Here is a 17,755-nt window from a genome sequence, read left to right as displayed (position 1 = left end):
CCAGGTGTATTCGGCTTATTTTAGAGGCTTTGAGCCATTTTATGCGAGGATCCTTATCGCACGCATACGATAAACGTGAATGGCCCAATCAACATTGCTGCTGAGGGGTTCTGGCATGCACACCGAGCATCCTGGGGCGGCTCTCGACATTTCCAAGTCCCATACTCTGGGATCAATACAAGCCAAGGTTCTATCCCCAAGAAGTGTAGATCATAATTCATGTCTGATAAAATAGCAATCATACAAGGAGCAAAGCAATTACATTATTAAATGACATTTAAACATGTTAGGAACATTTTTCCTGAACGAGTGACTTTTGAAAACTTCCAGGACCAATCAAGCATCTGCTTCCAACGAGCCTGTAATTAAAAAGGTTCATCGGCACGAAGAGAAAAACCTTTAATGGAACAAAAACTGGATGATTAACTTTGTAGTCTTTTCATTCACAATGCCAGGACCCATTTTATGAAGTTCATCAAACTATTTTAAAAAGAAAAGTTATGAAAAAGTCAACAGTCACACGATATTTTACAAATACATTAAGAAGGAATAACTTAATTTTCCTGTCTGATGGTAAAGTATAAAAACAATCCGATCAATCCAGAGGCCTCGTTTGTCACAACCTTTGAACTGCTTTTAATGTTCTGGCCATCCAAGAATTCGCTCGCAAAGACACCTTGGGGGGATTGCAAGGAAACTAATGAAAGATTCACAGACGGGTGTACGAGATAAAAAGAACAACTTTACTGTCCGTTCACGAAACAATTCCGAAAAAGTTAAAAAGTCACGTTTTCGGAGTGTCAAACCCAGATTTTATTCAACAAATGTGTCGGAGTGTGGGAGAGGGTGTAAGACAAAGAGCGGGAAGACCAAGACAGAGCGAGTGAATGAGAGAGCGAATGAGAAAGAGCGACTGAATGAGTGCTAGACCGAGAATGCGAGAACGAGAGGGCTTCATTTCATTGCTGATCGCTTTGCTGTGCTTTTGATTCGTTTTCATCTGAAAAACAAAAAAATAATAAAACAAAACACTTATTCTGGGTTATCAAACACTATATCATTGTTTCATTAAAACAAGGGCGTGGTACTTTTACTTGGTACACTGACGCCTTTTCTGAAATTGAGAGACAGCTCTTGGGACTCTGTCAACATGTTTTCTACTGGTACTGGCATGGTGCCTAGGTTTGCTCCCAGTACTGGCGTGGTGCCGACAATTTTTTTGTCATGAAAATACTGGTGCACAGGAGAAACGCTCCAGGACTTTGTTTCTGAATCAAATCAAGCATACTTTCATGAAGCTGAACAGACATGTTCTGCAGCCAATTTGGTTTCATGGACGTAATTCTGTGAAAGAATCATCTGGGCACCATGAGGTGAGATGGCTTGGAATGACTCTCAGAAATGTGAAATTATTATATTTCTAATCATGTGTTGGTGTCAACAACATTTATCATAATTACATCCTGTTTAATACACAAACATTGAAACTACACCATTTCCAATTTTGTGAAATTGTCATTTTAAAAATTAAATATCACAGCACAATGTGAAAAGAGGTAGTCATCACAAAGTACATTTTGTTTCTGTTCATAAACAGTTTGAGTTAGATTGTGTGTTAAGATTTGTGCAGACCACGGAGAGTGTTTACATTCGAGATGGACAGTCGTGGCAAAAAATATTGGCACCCTTACACTTTTTTCAAATAACTCCGCAATTCTTTATTTCACTGTTAATATTACAGAACCTTTGTTTTTGGTTCAGAACTTAATATATCCTTTTAAATCAGGAAATAAAAATAAATTGCATTGACAACATTATTGACACCCTCGACTTAATATTTGCTATCACGGCCTTTGGACAAAATAACTGCAGTCAAGCGCTTCTTATAGCCATGAATGAGCTTCCTGCAACCTCTGCTGGCAGTTTGTCCCACTCTTCCTGTGCAAACTGCTCCAGTTCTCCCAGATTTGAAGGGTGCCTTCTCCCAACTGCTGTTTTCAGATCTCCCCACAGGTGTTCAATGGGATTTAGATCTGAACTCATTGCTGGCCACTTCAGAACAGTCCAGCGTTTTATCTTCAACCATTCCTGGGTGCTTTTTGAAGTGTTTGGGGTCATTGTCCTGCTGCACCATGAACTTCGACGGAGACCCATTTTTATGACACTGGGTTGAACATTGCGCTCCAAAATGCCTTGGTAATCTCCTGATTTCATGATGCCATGCACACATTCAAGGTACCCTGTGCCCGAGGCAGCACAGCAACTCCAAAACATCACTGAACCTCCTCCATGTTTGACTGGAGGGAAGGTGTTCCTTTCTTTGAAGGCTTCATTTTGTTTTCTGTAAACATAGAGATGATGTGCTTTACCAAAAAGCTCTAATTTGGTCTCATCTGTCCACAGGACATTCTCCCAGAAGGATTTTGGCTTGTGCAGGTGTGTTTTGTAAACTCCAGTCAGGCTTTCTTATGTCTTTCTCTCAGTAGTGGGGTCCTCCTGGGTCTCCTACCAGAGAACCCCGTTTCATATAGTTGGCGATGGATGGTGCAAGTTGAAACTGTCGTACCTTGTGTCTGAAGGTCAGCTTGAATCTGTTTGGCAGTTGATGGAGGTGCTTTCTCCACCATTTGAACAATCCTTCGCTGCAATCTTCGATCAAGTTTTCTCTTGCGGCCACGTCCAGTGAAGTTGGCTACAGTGCCATGGGCCTTAAACTTCCTGATAACATCGCGTATGGTGGACACAGGAACATCAAGGTCTCTGGAGATGGACTTGTAGCCTTAGGATTGTCCATGCTTGGTTACAATCTTTTGTCTGACCTCCTCAGACAATTCTCTGGTTTTCTTTCTTTTCTCCATGCTCATTGCGAAACACACAGCGACACAAAACAGCAGAAAGACTCCTTTTCTCTATTCAAACTGGTTGAATGAGTGATTTTTATATTGCAGGCACCTGCCACTCACCACAGGTGAGTTCAATTCCAAAGTGAAGGAGAATCACCTGCTTGAAATAGAATTATTTCTAACAATTCTAAAAGGTGCCAATACTATTGTCCGTGCCATTTTAGGATTTCTGTGTGGAATAAGCTGAGACTTCGTAATTTGTTCAACTTTTTTTTGTTTTGTTCCACTGCAAACCAAAGAAATACATTTGTGGATACCAAAAGATTTTTTAGTTTCAACAATTTTCTGGAATAAATGGTGCATTATTTGAAAAGGGTGCCAATATTTTTGGCCACGACAGTACTGTGGCATAAATTGTGCAGACCACGGAGAGTGTTTACATTCCAGATGTACTGTGGCATAAATGGAAGTCAAAACACTAACTTCTTATGACAACAAAACAGTTAAAAGTAGAAAAGCTGTAAAACTCAATTGTCCAGCACTGTTCAGACAAACGAAAATTGAATATTGCGAAGCACTTATTTATTGTTCACAGGAATGATCTTTTGTGGTTTTCCTTCAAAAGGGTTTCATGATATTTAACTTTCACGCATCAAACATGGTTACTGTCTCCGTTGACACGAGATAAGGAATATTTAATTCACTGCAATTGACTTTTGCGGAAATTACTTGACAGCGAAAAGCCCAAAAGTTAGGTCCAAGTGAAATATAAGTACGATAATTTACAGGATATAAGCGAACGAACTGGTGCAGAGATCATGCCAAACTCTAACCCTGAACAATCTGGAACAGCGCAACTCGCTGAGAACACACTCCTTCACCCTAAGTGCAGTGAAGCCCACTGTAAATACACTCCATTGCCCCTGTGTACAGTGTGGCCTGCTGTGAACATACTCCTTCACCCATGTGTACAGTATAGCTGAATGTAAATACACTCATCGCCACTACATAGTGTAGCTCACTGTAAACGGACCCCATCACCCCCCATGCATAGTGTGGCCGGCTCTGACCACACTCCTTCACCCTACGTGCAGGGTAGCTCACTGTAAACGCACTCCATTGCACCTACGTAGAGCGTGGACCACTGCGAATGCACTTCTTGACATCTCTGACAAGGTTCAGCTTCATATTTTCCCTGCTATGGTGGAACCTCAGTGCCTTTTCAATGTCAGGAAACAAGCCATGAAGAAAAGGAAGAAAAAAAAAGGTACCCTGGCTCAGCGTTTGTGCTTCGGTATCTTTAGTGGTGCATTCTTCGCTTCCTCCAGTGCCATCAACCTTCACGGCTCCAGCACAAACACCTGTCTCAACTCCAGAACAATGTTTATCTTGAGTAGATATTCCGACCACAAGTCTTTCGGGCATGGAGCCTTCGATGTTTGCCCGGCTACGAAGGGCGAGCAGCCGGTGGTGCAGCGCCGCATACAACTGTCCGATGTCTTTGACACTCCCCTGAAAGGTGTGACACAAAAAGCAATGATTAAAAAAAACACAGTAAATATCCCCACACACAAAACATTGAGTATACATAAAGAGACAAGAGAGTGAAGGAGAAAGGCAGAGGGGTACATAAAATGTGATAGATGCTTAACGAGGGCCATATCAGGAATAGAGGACGCAGGCGGTACTCACTGTGTGTAGGAAGTGTGAAGAAATAATCCACTTGAGAATAGTTATTACGAGGTTGAAGGAACGATAGATAATTTGCAGGAAGTTGCAGAATGTGAGAAATTAGCAGAAAATAGTTGGTTACGGTTGTGCAACGAGTGGTTTCTGAGAAGATCGGCAATGGTGGGGGTGTAACAAGTGCAGGCAATGGTGTGGGTGCAGTGAGTGTAAGAAATGGTCAGGGTGCAGCAAGTGCATGCAGTGGTGAGAGTGCAGACTATGTTGAGAGTGCAACGAGTGCAGGTGGTGGTGAGAGTGCAGTGAGTGCAGGCAGTGGTGATAGTGCAGCAAGTTCAGAAAGTGTTGAGGGTGCAGCAACTGCAGACAGTGGGGAGGTGCAGTGAGTGGAGCAGGTGCAGTGAGTGCAGACAGTGGGGAAGGTACAGTGAGTGCAGACAGTGGTGAAGGTACAGTGAGTGCAGACAGTGGTGAGGGTGCAATGAGTGGTGAGGATGCAGTGGTGAGGGTGCAATGAGTGGTGAGCATGTAGTGGTGAGCATGCAGTGGTGAGGGTGCAATGAGTGGTGAGAATGCAATCAGTTGTGAGGATGCAATCAGTTGTGAGGATGCAATCAGTTGTGAGGATGCAGTGGTGAGGATGCAGTGGTGAGGATGCAGTGGTGAGGATGCAGTGGTGAGCGTGCAGTGGTGAGCGTGCAGTGGTGAGCGTGCAGTGGTGTGTGCAGTGGTGAGCATGCAGTGGTGAGGCTGCAGTGGCGAGGGTGCAATGAGTGGTGAGGATGCAGTGGTGAGGATGCAGTGAGTGGTGAGGTGCAGCAAGTGCGGGCAGTTGTGATGTGTATCAAGGGGGCTGCAGTGATGTGCAGTGGTGAGGGTGCTGCAAGTGCAGGGATAGAGTGTGTAGAGAGTGCAGGAAGAGAGGATGCAGCAAATGCAGGCAGTGGTGAGAGGCAGTGAGTGCAGGGAGTGGTGAGGGTGCAGTGAGTGCAGGCAGCGGTGAGCATACATCGAGTGCAGGCAGTGGTGAGGGTGCAGTGAGTGCAGGCAGTGGTGAGGGTGCAGTGAGTGCAGGAAGTGGTGAGGGTGCAGTGAGTGCAGGCAGTGGTGAGGGTGCAGTGAATGTAGGCAGTGGTGAGTATACAGTAATAGAGATAGTTAGGAATGAAGTCTGGGAGACGGTGTTTGGGCAATGAGACTATATACTATATATACGGTATATAGTCTCATTATATATATATAACTAACCAACTAACTAACTAACTGACAAACCAACCAACTAACTAACAAACCAACTAACTAACTAACTGACAAACCAACCAACTAACTGACAAACCAACCAACTAACTAACAAACCAACTAACTAACTAACTAACTAACTAACTAACTGACAAACCAACCAACTAACTGACAAACCAACCAACGAACTGACAAACCAACCAACTAACTGACAAACCAACCAACTAACTAACAAACCAACTAACTAACTGACAAACCAACCAACTAACTAACAAACCAACCAACTAACTAACCAACCAACTAACAAACCAACTAACTAACCAACCAACTAACAAACCAACTAACTAACCAACTAACAAACCAACTAACCAACCAACCAACTAACAAACCAACCAACTAACCAACCAACTAACAAACCAACTAACTAACCAGCCAACTAACAAACCAACAAACTAACAAACCAACTAACTAACCAACCAACTAACAAACCAACTAACTAACAAACCAACTAACTAACCAACCAACTAACAAACCAACTAACAAACCAACTAACTAACAAACCAACCAACTAACAAACCAACTAACTAACCAACCAACTAACAAACCAACCAACTAACCAACCAACCAACCAACTAACAAACCAACCAACTAACAAACCAACTAACTAACCCACCAACTAACAAACCAACTAACTAACAAACCAACTAACTAACCAACCAACTAACAAACCAACCAACTAACAAACCAACTAACTAACAAACCAACTAACTAACAAAACCAACTAACTAACAAACCAACTAACTAACAAACCAACTAACTAACAAACCAACTAACTAACAAACCAACTAACTAACAAACCAACTAACAAACCAACTAACTAACAAACCAACTAACAAACCAACTAACTAACAAACCAACTAACTAACAAACCAACTAACTAACAAACCAACTAACTAACAAACCAACTAACTAACAAACCAACCAACTAACTAACAAACCAACTAACAAACCAACTAACTAACTAACAAACCAACTAACTAACAAACCAACCAACTAACTAACAAACCAACTAACAAACCAACTAACTAACAAACCAACTAACTAACAAACCAACTAACTAACAAACAAACTAACTAACCAACAAACCAACTAACTAACAAACCAACTAACTAACAAACCAACTAACTAACAAACCAACTAATGAACAAACCAACTAACTAACAAACCAACTAACTAACAAACCAACTAACAAACCAAACTAACTAACAAACCAACTAACTAACAAACCAACTAACTAACAAACAAACAAACAAACCACAACTAACAAACCACCAAAACAACACACAAACCACCCCCCACCCCCCCCCCCCCCCCCACCCAACCAAACAAACCAACCCACCAACCAACAAACCAACCAACCAACCAACAAACCAACCAACCACCACCAACCACCAACAAACCAACCAACCACCAACCAACTAACAAACCAACAAACCAACAAACCAAAAAACAAACCAACAAACCAACCAACTAAAAAACAAACCAACAAACCAACCAACTAAAAAACAAACCTACCAACTAAAAAACAAACCAACAAACCAACCAACTAAAAAACAAACAAACCAACCAACTAAAAAACAAACAAACCAACTAAAAAACAAACAAACCAACCAAAAAACAAACAAACAAACCAACCAAAAAACAAACAAACAAACCAAAAAACAAACAAACCAACCAAAAAACAAACAAACCAACCAAAAAACAAACAAACAAACCAACCAAAAAACAAACAAACAAACCAACCAAAAAACAAACAAACAAACCAACCAAAAAACAAACAAACCAACTAAAAAACAAAAACAAACCAACTAAAAAACAAACAAACAAACCAACTAAAAAACAAACAAACAAACCAACTAAAAAACAAACAAACAAACCAACTAAAAAACAAACAAACAAACCAACTAAAAAACAAACAAACTAAAAAACAAACAAACAAACCAACTAAAAAACAAACAAACAAACCAACTAAAAAACAAACAAACAAACCAACTAAAAAACAAACCAACTAAAAAACAAACCAACTAAAAAACAAACAAACAAACCAACTAAAAAACAAACAAACAAACCAACTAAAAAACAAACAAACAAACCAACTAAAAAACAAACAAACAAACCAACTAAAAAACAAACAAACAAACCAACTAAAAAACAAACAAACAAACCAACTAACAAACCAACCAACCAACTAACAAACCAACCAACCAACTAACAAACCAACAAACCAACCAACCAACTAACAAACCAACAAACAAACAAACAAACCAACTAAAAAACAAACAAACAAACCAACTAAAAAACAAACAAACAAACCAACTAAAAAACAAACAAACAAACCAACTAAAAAACAAACAAACCAACTAAAAAGCAAACAAACAAACCAACTAAAAAAACAAACAAACAAACCAACTAAAAAACAAACAAACAAACCAACAAACCAACTAAAAAACAAACAAACCAACAAACCAACTAAAAAACAAACAAACAAACCAACTAAAAAACAAACAAACAAACCAACTAAAAAACAAACAAACAAACCAACTAAAAAACAAACAAACAAACCAACTAAAAAACAAACAAACAAACCAACTAAAAAACAAACAAACAAACCAACTAAAAAACAAACAAACCAACTAACAAACAAACAAACCAACTAACAAACAAACAAACCAACTAACAAACAAACAAACAAACCAACTAAAAAACAAACAAACAAACCAACTAAAAAACAAACAAACAAACCAACTAAAAAACAAACAAACAAACCAACTAAAAAACAAACAAACCAACAAAAAAAAAAAAAAAAAACCAACAAAAAAACAAACAAACCAACTAAAAAACAAACAAACCAACTAAAAAACAAACAAACCAACAAACCAACTAAAAAACAAACAAACCAACAAAAAAACCAACTAAAAAACAAACAAACCAACAAACCAACTAAAAAACAAACAAACCAACAAACCAACAAAAAAACCAACCAACAAACCAACAAACCAACCAACCAACCAACCAACCAACGCACACACACACACACACACACACACACACACACACACACACACACACACACACACACACACACACACACACACACACACACACACAGTGTATGTATGTGTATGTGTGTGTGTGTTATCTAGTTGTGTGTGTTATCTGGCTGTGTATGTGTGTATGTGTATGTGTTAGTATGTGTGTTATCTGGTTGTGTGTGTGTGTGTTTGTGTGTGTGTGTGTGTTCGTGTGTTATCTAGATGTGTGTGTTATCTGGCTGTGTGTGTGTATGTGCATGTGTATGTGTGTGTGCATGTGTATGTGTGTGTGTGTGTATGTGTGTTATCTAGTTGTGTGTGTGTTATCTGGCTGTGTGTATATGTGTATGTGTGTGTGTGTGTGTTATCTAGTTGTGTGTGTGTTATCTAGCTGTGTGTGTATGTGTGTATATATGATATGTGTGTGTGTGTGTGTGTGTGTGTGTGTGTGTGTGTTATCTGGCTGTGTGTGTGTGTGTGTGTGTTATCTGGCTGTGTGTGTATGTGTGTGTGTGTGTTACCTGGTTGTGTGTGTGTGTTATCTGGTTGTGTGTGTGTGTTATCTGGTTGTGTGTGTGTTATCTGTTTGTGTGTGTGTTATCTGGTTGTGTGTATGTGTTATCTAGTTGTGTGTGTGTTATCTAGCTGTGTGTGTATATATATGATATGTGTGTGTGTGTGTGTATGTGTATGATCTAGTTGTGTGTGTGTTATCTGGCTCTGTGTGTGTATGTGTGTGTGTGTGTGTGTGTGTGTCATCTGGCTCTGTGTGTGTATGTGTATGTGTGTGTGTGTTATCTGGTTGTGTGTGTGTGTGTTATCTGGTTGTGTGTGTGTGTTATCTGGTTGTGTGTGTGTGTTATCTGGTTGTTATCTGTTTGTGTGTGTGTGTTATCTGGTTGTGTGTGTGTGTTATCTGGTTGTGTGTGTGTGTTATCTGGTTGTGTGTGTGTTATCTGGTTGTGTGTGTGTTATCTGGTTGTGTGTGTGTTATCTGGTTGTGTGTGTGTGTTATCTGGTTGTGTGTGTGTGTGTGTGTTTTATCTGGTTGTGTGTGTGTGTGTGTGTGTTATCTGGTTGTGTGTGTGTGTGTGTGTTATCTGGTTGTGTGTGTGTTATCTGGTTGTGTGTGTGTGTTATCTGTGTGTGTGTGTGTGTGTGTGTTATCTGTGTGTGTGTGTGTGCGTGTGTGTGTGCGTGTGTGTGTGATCCAGCTGTGTACACGGTATAAAACGGTAAAAAACAAATTGACACGACCAGGAATTTTAGGAAAGAAGTTGGAGAATTGAAAGAGGTGGATCTGGGGTGAATTAGCAGGGGGAGAAAAGATCAAGGTTTTGGTTGGGGGAAGATAAGAGATGGTGGTGAACAGCTGTTTTAAAGACCTGGAGGGAGGAGTGGGATTGAAGGGAGTGGGGGAGCTTGTTTCAGAGGCGGGAAAAAAGAGGAATTAAAGGTTGAAGGTGAGCAGAGAGTCTAGATTTTGGTAATTTCACCAGAAGAGGGTTGCTGGCAGATCTTGTGTGATCGTGTTGTTGTTGTAGTGATGGTGATGTCGAGATAACGTTTATTTTACCAGAGTGATCGTGTTGTTGTTGTGCTCACCTGGTTGTACCCTGGACGCTCACCTGGTAGAATAAAGCAGTATACCACATTGACTAGAGGCATTTTAAACAGTATCACGGTATTTCAAACCAATTTCAGTGGTTGATAAAAGACAGGGCAGCACGTACAATCAGACCAACGTAACCATAAGACATCAAACAAACAAACAAACAAAAAAAAAATACCTCCTCAGACCCCGATTTTTCTAACGCCTTCAACAAACATTGGTACATCATGTGTGATGAAGGTTGTGGTCAAGTTTCATCAAAGTTATGTGCGTCGTTTCTGAGAAGAAAGCAAATACCTATTTATTTATTGGGGGGGGGGGGGGGGGGGGGGCGGAAACGGACCCACTTAGACCCTCTCCCCCCCCCCCCCCCCCCCCCGCCCTAAATTCTGATTTTTTTTTTAATGACGTGAACAAACGTGAACTAAAAACAAATCGCATTTCTCTACACAACCTATTATCATTATCATTACGGAAGGGTTCACACACACCTTAACCACTGAGGTACAGGTCCATTTATCCCACGGAATAGTGTGTTCTCGAGATAAAGTCCTCCTCACCTTTAATCCTCCTTGTCTGTTGCGTAGACGTTCCGTAGCCTCAACTAGTGGGTGTGTATGATAAAGGTGTGTGCGTTTGATTAATAGGTGTGTGTAATATACAGTGCATTCAGAAAGTATTCAGACCCCTTCACTATTTTCACATTTTGTTATGTTGCAGCCTTATGCTAAAATCGTTTAAATTCATTTTTTCCCCTTATCAATCTACACTCAATACCCCATCATGACAAAGAGAAAACAGGATTTTAGAAAGTTTTGTAGATTTATTAAAAAGAAAAACTGAAATATCACATTGACATGAGTATTCCAGACGGAATTCAAACAGTTCAATCTTGGTTTCATCAGACCGCAGAATCTTGTTTCTCACAGTCTGAGAGTCCTTTAGGTGCTTTTTTGCAAACTCCAAGCGGGCTTTCATGTGTCTTTCACTGAGGAGAGGCTACCGTCTGGCCACTCTTCCATAAAGCCCAGATCGGTGGAGTGTTGTAGTGATGGTTGTCCTTCTGGAAGTTTCTCCCATCTACACTCAGGATCTCTGGAGTTCAGCCAGAGTGACCATCAGGTTCTTGGTCACCTCTCTTACCAAGGCCCTTCTCCCGCGATTGCTCAGTTTGGCCGGGCGGCCAGCTCTAGGAAGAGTCCTGGTTGTTCCAAACTTCTTCCATTTAAGAATTATGGAGGCCAGCAGAATTTTTTTGTAGGCTTCCCCAGATCTGTGCCTCGACACAATCCTGTCTCTGAGCTCTGCAGGCAGTTCCTTCGACCTCATGGTTTGGTTTTTGCTCTGATATGCATCGTCAGCTGAGACCTTTTATAGACAGGTGTGTGCCTTTCCAAATCATGTCCAATCAATTGAATTCACCACAGGTGGACTCCAATCAAGGTGTAGAAACATCTCAAAGATCATCAAGGGAAATGGGAGGCACCTGAGCTAAATTTCAAGTGTCATAGCAAAGGGTCTGAATACTTATGTCAATGTGATATCTCAGTTTTTTCTTTTTAATAAATTTGCAAAACTTTCTAAAATCCTGTTTTCTCTTTGTCATTATGGGGTATTGAGTGTAGATTGATGAGGGAAAAAATGAATTTAAACGATTTCAACATAAGGCTGCAACATAACAAAATGTGAAAAAGTGAAGGGGTCTGAATACTTTCTGAATGCACTGTATGTGTGCATGTGTGTGCAATATCGGGATGCGTCCTCCCTCTCCCTTCACTTTACCATTGTGCCCGATGCCCATTCGTCCTCAAGGTGTCCCTCTGCTGTGTGTCTACACTGCAATTGGTGTGTTTCCTCCTTTTCCACTGTGTTCTGTTCTGTGTTCAACATATTCTGGAAGCATAAACTTTTTAACAACTTATTTCTGCATGTCTAGCTTTTACTTATTTCTGAACTATTGTATTTCAAATCAGTGTGTAAGACATTTCTAAACGTTATGTTCTTTGCACTACTGGAGAAAGAATAACCACCTACTGTAACAAGAAAGATCCGAGGAGACGGGGATGGCGAGTCGGGTGAAGGAGCTGCCAGGCGGAGCCCTCGCTCTCCTGCCCTCTCTGCCAAAAGCCCAGCCCAGAGTGGTGCGTTCAGAACCAACCGCAAACTGCCCTGGTTTCGCATCACTGCAAGCCAAATGACAAGCCAGAGGAAAAGGTTTTTTTTTTCAGAGATATAGATAACATAATAAAGTTAACTAGGGGAGCCAGGCACAGTTTTGCAACTTATCACGATGATGGAAACAGCCATTTACATCTCAAAAATGCCTCGGTGGATAACTTTCATCAAGACAATGTCTGATGGGAAATGTTCATGTTCATATGCATGGTGCATTGCATTCCTATTATATTCGAGTATATTCCACTTAAAGGAGAAATGCCAACAAGGAAAAAGAGAATTGGGAAGAAAAAGGAAAGAAAGGAAGGAAGGAAAGGGGATGAGGCATTTAGTAGATGAAGCGTACCCAGACGAGATGAAAGACCACCACCAGGAAGAGCTCTGTCATTGAGACGGAGAATGCCTCTGCCTCGCTCCCTCCATACCTGAGAGTTTGTCTCCAGGACAAACAGCTTGCATTGCAACTGTGATAAAAGACAGTATCAACAACGGCAGCAGCAGCATATATGCATGTGTGGGCACAACGGCACATACATGTATGACGTCAATAAAAGACATGGTGATGTGAAAAAAGTACATCAGGAAAATGTGTGCATCAGTGTGTGTGTGTGTGTGTGTCAGTGTGTGTGTGTGTCAGTGTGTGTGTATGTGTCAGTGTGTGTGTGTGTCACTGTGTGTATGTGTCAATGTGTGTGTGTGTGTCACTGTGTGTGTGTGTCAGTGCGTGTGTGTGTCAGTGTGTGTGTCAGTGTGTGTGTGTGTCAGTGTGTGTGTGTCAGTGTGTGTGTCAGTGTGTGTGTCAGTGTGTGTGTGTCAGTGTGTGTGTGTCAGTGTGTGTGTGTCAGTGTGTGCGTGTCAGTGTGTGCACGTCAGTGTGTGCATGTCAGTGTGTGCATGTCAGTGTGTGCATGTCAGTGTGAGCGTGTCAGTGTGTGCGTGTCAGCGTGTCAGTGTGTGTGTGTGTCAGTGTGTGTGTGTGTCAGTGTGTGTGTGTGTCAGTGTGTGTGTGTGTGTGTCAGTGTGTGTGTCAGTGTGTGTGTGTGTGTCAGTGTGTGTGTCAACGTGTGCGTGCCAGTGTGTGCGTGCCAGTGTGTGTGTGCCAGTGTGTGTGTGTCAGTGTGTGTGTGTGTGTGTGTCAGTGTGTGCATGTGGGTCAGTGTGTGTCTGTGTGTGTCAGTGTGTGCGTGCCAGTGTGTGTGTCAGTGTGTGTCAGTGTGTGTGTGTGTGTGTGTGTGTGTGTGTCAGTGTGTGTGTGCCAGTGTGTGTGTGTCAGTGTGTGCGTGCCAGTGTGTGTGTGTGTGTGTCAGTGTGCGTGTGTGTCAGTGTGCGTGTGTGTCAGTGTGTGCATGTGGGTCAGTGTGTGTGTGTGTGTCAGTGTGTGTGTGTCAGTGTGTGTGTGTCAGTGTGTGTGTGTCAGTGTGTGTATGAGTGTCAGTGTGTGTATGAGTGTCAGTGTGTGTATATATGAGTGTCAGTGTGTGCACCTCCTTGAAAAATAGTGGTTTCATAACTTTGCATGCACACTTCTCGACCTGTAAGGGCGTGCATGAATGAAAATTGGGTGTTTGGGTGTGTTTACCCACCCTTTTAAAAATGATTATTAACAGGGTGCTCACAAAAAAAACCTAAACTAGAACGCCACTCAGTAGAGCGCATACTCCCGCCATGGGTGGCCGCTGCTGAGCCCTGTCTTCCAATGGTAAAAAATCCTTCAAATAATTCCTGGAGAATAATATCCTGAGCTTCACCAAAAACGAATCAATTCTTCCTTATCCCAAGGGCAATCATCCCACCAACTTTCATCCAAATCCATTCAGAACTTTGCCAGATATCTTGTTCACAAACACACGAACACACACACGGACGGACACGATCGAATGCATTACTCCCTGGCAGGAGTAATAAGCCTCACCAAAATGGCGGTCCACCATCTTGATCAGCCATCTAACATCACTGGGTTCTTAAGTTACGATTTTGTTTCGGTCTATTGAAATAGGCCTTGGCTTGGAAACACTATGTACTCTCACGGACAAATTAAAGCATATAATTTAAATCTGGATTCGTACTTGAGGATCAGATCCCAATCACTTAATAATCATCGGAATCTGGAGTGAAATCTGAAAAATTTAACACTAGCGATTCTTAAAACGAAGTATATACAACGGGTTGATGAAAGCATGTAATCAAAATGTGGATTAGGATTTGAGGATCAGATTCCACACACTTAAGTATCGAAATCCGAAAAATTTAACAGCATTAGTGATTCTTACAACGAAGTGTATTTGTGCAAGCAAGGCTGTTCTCCTCATTCTGCATTGTCATCTTAATTCACACCTCGACAGAGACCATGGGATGGGATTGAAATTTACGTATTGTTTTTCATTTTTGTGGGGCCTCCTCTCAAACCACACGAAAAATGGTTCCTACGGGTATTTGAGGGTGCTGAATCCAAATATGAATGTTGCCAATCCTGAAAATGGCACGTTTTTATGATATAAACATTTATAATGTATTCTATTGTTTTTTTCAGCCTAATCTCTTCAGTTAGACCATAGGTTGACCACTAAAATTGTTTATTTTTGTCGGGCCTCAAACCAAACCACCATTTCTTCACATGCAAACATTTTAAATAAAATTGTAAAACTGATCTGATATGTTGCCACTACCTTTTTAAGGCGTAGCCCATAGGGCAAAGCCGTCCAGAACAATGTTTATCCGTCTGTATGTCCCCTCAAACGTATACCAATCAGAGCTGAGGATCTGGTCACATGACAGGGTGATGTGATTACGTCTGATGTCATGACGGCGGTACGGAGGCCGACTTTCCACACTCCGGCATTTTGATTCCAATTTCGTTCAGGCCGAACATATCGTCGAACCTGTCATCTATCACAATTGCCATGCTCTTCATCTACATTTTTCATTCAGTGTGAAACACAAACAAACGGCTTGCCAAAAAAACCAAGCCATGAGGTCGAAGGAACTGCCTGCAGAGCTCAGAGACAGGATTGTGTCAAGGCACAGATTTGGGGAAGCCTACAAAAAATTTCTGCTGCATTGAAGGTTCCCAAGAGCACAGTGGCCTCCATAATTTTTAAATGGAAGAAGTTTGGAACAACCAGGACTCTTCCTAGAGCTGGCCGCCCGGCCAAACTGAGCAATCGCGGGAGAAGGGCCTTGGTAAGAGAGGTGACCAAGAACCTGATGGCCACTCTGGCTGAACTCCAGAGATCCTGAATGTAGATGGGAGAAACTTCCAGAAGGACAACCATCACTACAACACTCCACCAATCTGGGCTTTATGGCAGAGTGGCCAGACGGAAGCCAAACAGTTCAATCTTGGTCTCATCAGACCACAGAATCTTGTTTCTCAGAGTCTGAGAGTCCTTTAGGTGTTTTTTTTGCAAACTCCAAGCAGACATTCATGTGTCTTTCACTGAGGAGAGGCTTCCGATTGATTTCCAAGCTGATGGAAGACGACCTTGAGCAAAAGAGGGTGAAAAGAACAGAGAGAGGGTGAGATAGAGCGGCAGAGCAGAATTTTAGGACCCGTGGGCTGATGCCGTCTGGTCCAGTTGCAGAATCAGAGTCGGGGATTGACAGAAACTTCTCCACCTTGTCATGAGAGAAGGACATAGAGACCAGGAGCAGCTGGGTACGACTGGGTACGGTGGGTACAGAGAGAGACGGGTTTGGGACACAAGATTTTGAGGCAAACACAGAGTTGAGGCATTCAGCTTTTTCACGTGCGAAGTCAGCTGTGTCGCCGTTTGAGGTAAGGGAAGGGATTGAGGGGGAACAAACACCAGAAGCAGATTTGAAAAGACGCCACCAGGATTTGGAAGAGGGAGACAGGTTTGAGAGTTCACTGTTGAGAGTACAGAGATATTGTTTCCTGGCTCTCCTGAGGGTAGACACACACTTGTTCCGAGCTTTGTGAAAGGAAACGAGATTGCCTTCCGTTGGCAAGTTGTTTCAGGGCAACTACCTCACCACAAGATTCCGTGTACCATGGACGGGAGGAAGGGTATGACAACTGAAGACAAGATGGGATAAATCTGTGCATGAGAGAGAGAGAGCAGTTTACTTTGGAAGAATTCCCAGGATGAGTTGATGTCAGAGGCAGTAGAGATGGGAGACCAGTCCAGATGATTCATGGCTGCTTGAAGACCGTGCCAGTCGGCCTGAGTGAAATGCCAGACTCGTCGATGCTGAGGAGGCTCTCTGAGAATGGCCAGAGAGATGTCTACTTTAACAAGCATATGGTCAGATAAACCGATTGGAGCAGAAGAAGAGCAGCAGACATTTCCAGGGAAGTTTGTCATAACCAAGTCTAGAAGAGAAGATGCTCCATTGACTGAGATCCGGGTCGGGAAATTAACAGATTGCGTCAGTCCCAATGATTTGCAGAAGTCCTTTGCTGAGGTGCCATGGCTGGTGAGAGAAGTACACACACCCAGCCAGCTGGCATGACGACAGTTGAAATCACCACATATGAGGAAGAGAGAGTTGGGATGAGTCGATAGAAGTTGGTCCATGTTATCAGACAGCGAGATGTCGATAGAGTCATCACCGTTTGGTGGACAGTACAGCACACATATGAACAAAAGGTGGGAGCGAAGGGGAAGCCGTAGCCAGAGGTACTCCTGGGGGTGAGGTGGAGAGAGGGCAGTGCAGGGAGAGTGAGGAAGAGAGTTTTTGATAAAGATAGCAACCCCACCTCCAGGTCGAGGCTCAGGTCCATCATACCAGAGGAGGGAGTAACCAGGGTGAGATATGAAGTAATCAGACACATCTTGACGGAGGAAAGTTTCTGTTGAGCAGATAAAGTCTCGTTTGTCAGAAGCAACCTGCATGGAGAGATCAATCACATTTGAGCAAAGGCCCCAGATATTTGAGGTCCATACCGTTAAGGAAGTGGAAGGGGGAGCATTGGATACAGGACAGGGGAGGGGACGGGTAGGGTAAGATGAGGAAGAGGAGGAGAAATTAGGGAGAGCTCTTGTGTCAGAGATACTGTCAGAGATTTCAGAAGAGCTAGGAGATAAGGGAAGGATGAGGAGGACAAAAGGTTTGATGGTGATTGGATGAGGCACAGTGAGGTGTTG

The 17,755-nt window shown here is 42.3% G+C and overlaps 1 protein-coding gene across 5 annotated transcripts in view; it reads right to left on the bottom strand.

Annotated features, from left to right (window-relative positions):
• Positions 1 to 380: 380 nt before the first annotated feature.
• LOC137421311 (ran-binding protein 3) overlaps positions 381 to 17,755 on the bottom strand; it is a 96,402-nt gene continuing 79,027 nt past the window's right edge. For all 5 annotated transcript variants that reach the window (XM_078771601.1, XM_078771600.1, XM_078771603.1 and 2 more), the window contains 4 exons: positions 12,994 to 13,111; positions 12,507 to 12,655; positions 4,115 to 4,355; positions 381 to 1,000 (listed from right to left, as the gene is read on the bottom strand). In XM_078771601.1, the coding sequence (XP_078627727.1) occupies positions 960 to 1,000; positions 4,115 to 4,355; positions 12,507 to 12,655; positions 12,994 to 13,111 (549 nt within the window). In that variant the 3' untranslated portion in view covers positions 381 to 959. The remainder of the gene's footprint in view (positions 1,001 to 4,114; positions 4,356 to 12,506; positions 12,656 to 12,993; positions 13,112 to 17,755) is intronic.

Source organism: Myxine glutinosa, chromosome 2 (genome assembly GCF_964187855.1).
Source record: "Myxine glutinosa chromosome 2, kmMyxGlut1.1, whole genome shotgun sequence".
Classification (NCBI taxonomy): Eukaryota; Metazoa; Chordata; class Myxini; order Myxiniformes; family Myxinidae; genus Myxine; species Myxine glutinosa.
Note: the sequence above shows the minus strand (reverse complement) of the source record. Positions and strands in the feature narration are given on the sequence as shown.